Source organism: Oryza sativa, chromosome 4 (assembly GCF_034140825.1).
Source record: "Oryza sativa Japonica Group chromosome 4, ASM3414082v1".
Classification (NCBI taxonomy): Eukaryota; Viridiplantae; Streptophyta; class Magnoliopsida; order Poales; family Poaceae; genus Oryza; species Oryza sativa.
The window spans coordinates 11,147,078-11,150,305 of NC_089038.1; the positions used below are offsets into that span (position 1 = coordinate 11,147,078).

The 3,228-nt window shown below is 44.9% G+C and overlaps 1 protein-coding gene and 1 long non-coding RNA gene across 2 annotated transcripts; one reads left to right on the forward strand and one right to left on the reverse strand.

Annotated features, from left to right (window-relative positions):
• Positions 1–283: 283 nt before the first annotated feature.
• LOC136356292 (uncharacterized) lies at positions 284–1,461 on the reverse strand. Its single transcript, XR_010741006.1, has 3 exons — positions 1,254–1,461; positions 1,037–1,138; positions 284–895 (listed from the first exon to the last, which is right to left on the reverse strand). It is a non-coding gene; the product is annotated as an uncharacterized lncRNA (long non-coding RNA).
• Positions 1,462–1,801: 340 nt separating this feature from the next.
• Positions 1,802–2,739, forward strand: LOC107280611 (uncharacterized). Its single transcript, XM_015779268.3, has 3 exons — positions 1,802–1,987; positions 2,139–2,261; positions 2,343–2,739. Exons 1-3 carry the CDS (start codon positions 1,814–1,816, stop codon positions 2,502–2,504), a joined length of 459 nt encoding a protein of 152 aa, XP_015634754.1. The 5' UTR covers positions 1,802–1,813; the 3' UTR covers positions 2,505–2,739.
• Positions 2,740–3,228: the final 489 nt, after the last annotated feature.

Consider the following 3,228-nt stretch of genomic DNA (forward strand, 5'->3'; position numbering starts at 1 on the left):
ACCGGCAGAAACCCTAAAATGAGAAGCAGTTGATAGAGCTAAACTGATATGCTAAGACTAGATTAACAGAGACATATGATAAATAGTTAGGCAAATATAGGATCCAAACCAGAGCAATCGAAGAGGTCGAATGTACTGATGCAGCCTTGAACAACGCCGACGTAAACGATACAATTGTCTGGGCCGGCGGAACATTGGACTTACCCCTTAGCCGGAGATCGAACACCGATGCAGCCCCGCGTCAGGTGCCAAGTCACGCTGGACGATAAAATAAAGTAAAAAAGGTAAAAGGTGGCGATGCGCCGAATTATATTGATCGTGAAGATAGATTACATAGACCCTGGGTGTACATATTTATACCCATGGGTTGATACAAGTCCTTATCAGACAAGAAAGAAACTTTCCTAAAGATAAAAGGAAAAGATAAAGTCCTTATCGGACACTAAACACACTTTCCTAAAGATAAAAGGAAACTAACAAACTATTCCTAATTAATGGATAACTTGCCATGCCGCATTCTCTTTGAACTCGGTCTCTTCTGGATAAGATTCCTTTAGTAGATCAATTTCCTTAACCGAATATAGCAAGAATCCGACAACTGACGACTTGACAAATCTCATCGGCTAATTTCAGGACTTCAAAGCCGATGCTGACTCTAAGCCGATGACTACTCCGGGCTTACCAAATTTCACTGTTAACAGCGCGTTAGCTGTCCCCCTAGATTTCTCCTATCTTATAAACCGATTTCAGGGTCAGATCCCAGGCTTCTAATTGGGCCACATGGCATCTCTTGTGGAGCTCTCCTCCTGATTCTTGGTTGTAGAAAGTGCCACGTATACGCACCTATCCACAGCCGTTAGATGACGTATCGATGGTGAAAAACCGTCCTGTGGACCTAAATGTAAATTACAAGTTATGAGAGGGGTTTTTGTACAAACGTGCGATCTCATCTAGAAAAGTTCGAAGTATTGGAGAAAAAAATCCCAGAAAACAATTGCAAGAAAAAATAGATTAATATCTCCATCTCCCTACTCACAGTGCCGCAGGCTGCCGCCGGCACGGTGTCACCTGTTTTGGGCGATGAGGAGAAGGAGGGGGCGATGGCTGCTCGATCTACGCGGCCGGATCCACGGACACACTATACAGGTACACAAGAACATCAAGAATGCATTAGCAGCACCAACCAGCACGTATCTTCAGCAACAGAAGGCAAGCATCTTCGGGAGTGGATCTGTGGAGGGACAAGAGAATACAGCCGAGTCGGGAGATGCACGGGCGCAGTCGGCACTCGTGCGGGGAAGCCGGGGATGCGCCGGCGACGGTCACCTCCTCGGTCCAGGTCTCCGTCGGGGGATCGAGATGAGGGAGCGCCGTAGCGGTGCTGCGGTGGGTGCGCTAGATGCATCCGTGTATGCCGCTATGGCTGGGAGTGTGGAAGTTGTCTTCCCAAACGAGAGGCGATGTAGAAAGCAATGGTGGTGAGTTGGTGACTTGGGTAGAGAGGATAACAATAGAAAGAGAGTACGTAATGAAACGTGGAATGCATGCAGGATCCATCGCACTGAGTTAGCACTCTTTTTTTGGAAAAAAAAATCTGGTGCAAACCAGATGCAAACAGCAGTCCGTGCAGCCCCGATGCGGATGCATGACGCGTGGATGAGGCGCTCATCCGACGGCCGGCCCACACAAGCGAGTCCGCATCCTGCACGGCTCGACTCAGGTCGTTCTCCCTCAGCTCGACTTGCGCGGCTCAGGATTACATTGGGTAGGGCGTGATTAGAGGCGGACGATTAGAGCAAAACAGATTCGCTACATGGCAGGACGAGGAGTCCAGCAGAAGAGCACAGGCGCCGCCGGGCTTCTGGTGCCGTCGTCTGATCTGGTGCAGCCTTTGCCTGCCGTAGCGCACGACATGGCAGGACAATCTTCACATGAACACGATGTAATCGTTGGGGATCGTGGAGCCGATGGCAAGCAGAGAACGCAGGTACATTGCCTAGCTAATTGACTCATGCTTTTTCATCAGTACATGCATGCATGATCGTGAGTGATCGTCTTACATGCCCTCATCGCAAATACTGATGTGTGGCTTATACGTACCGATGTGTGATCATATCGTGCATGATCATCTTGCACAGATCTCCGAGTTTATGACCATGGAAGAAGATGTTGCCGGCGCTATCGATGCCAACGCTAATGGTGATGACAACACACTCTGTCGCATAGTACCTGAAGAGATGGCAGATAAAGCACCAAATCAGGTAACGATAATTTAATAGCAAATTCGATGGAAAACAGAATATCTCATACTGTGGTAATATAACTCATTTATCGTACAACAGGCCAATGATAAAGTTGCACAAACTTTGATCTTGCCTCAAGTTGGAATGGCTTTTGATTCAAAGCAGAAAGCGTATGATATGTACAACACCTATGCCGGGAAGATTGGGTTCAGTATTAGAAAGAGCCAAGCAAAGCACCGAGTCGATGGAACTATATACTAGAAATATATAGTTTGTAGTAACCAAGGACAACGATAGACTAAGTCATCACTAGACACTACTAGGACGAGTTGTGATGCTTGTGTTCAGTTTAGTACGAGTCCATTGGTATGTATGCACACTTTAAATCGCATTATAATTTTTTTATACAAACATCTGAAAAAATGGCATCCACATCTTATAGGTATATTGTGCAAGCATGCCCTTAGAGTCTTCAATATGAATGAAGTTTTCACTATGCCATCTCAATATCTACTCAACAGGTGGACAAAATATGCGAAAAAAGGATTTAATATTGATAAACAAGGAAGTGAGAAGGAAACTTTGAAAACACATGCTGCACGTATCTCTCGAAAGGCAACATCCATCGCTTTGAAATGTTCAGTTTCGAAAGAACTTCTTGATGATTTGGAGAAAGCCATAAATAATTTGGACTTGGAGGCAGATAGTTCTCTAAGCAAGATGAAAGAAAAAACATGTGAGGTTCCTCTAAATTCAAATGACTGTGTTATGGACACATTAAATGGTGCAATATCAATTAGAGTTCCTCGATTGGTCAAAGGCCCAAAGAGTAGATGATCAAAAGATGCAGTTGAAAAGAAGAAACGGAAGAAAACAAAAACTGCTAAGAATAAAGGTGCTGATCCTACCCATTCCGGCATGTTTATTCCCATTGTATGCTTGTATAATTAATTTTTTTATACTCAGATATTTTGTATGTTTGAAC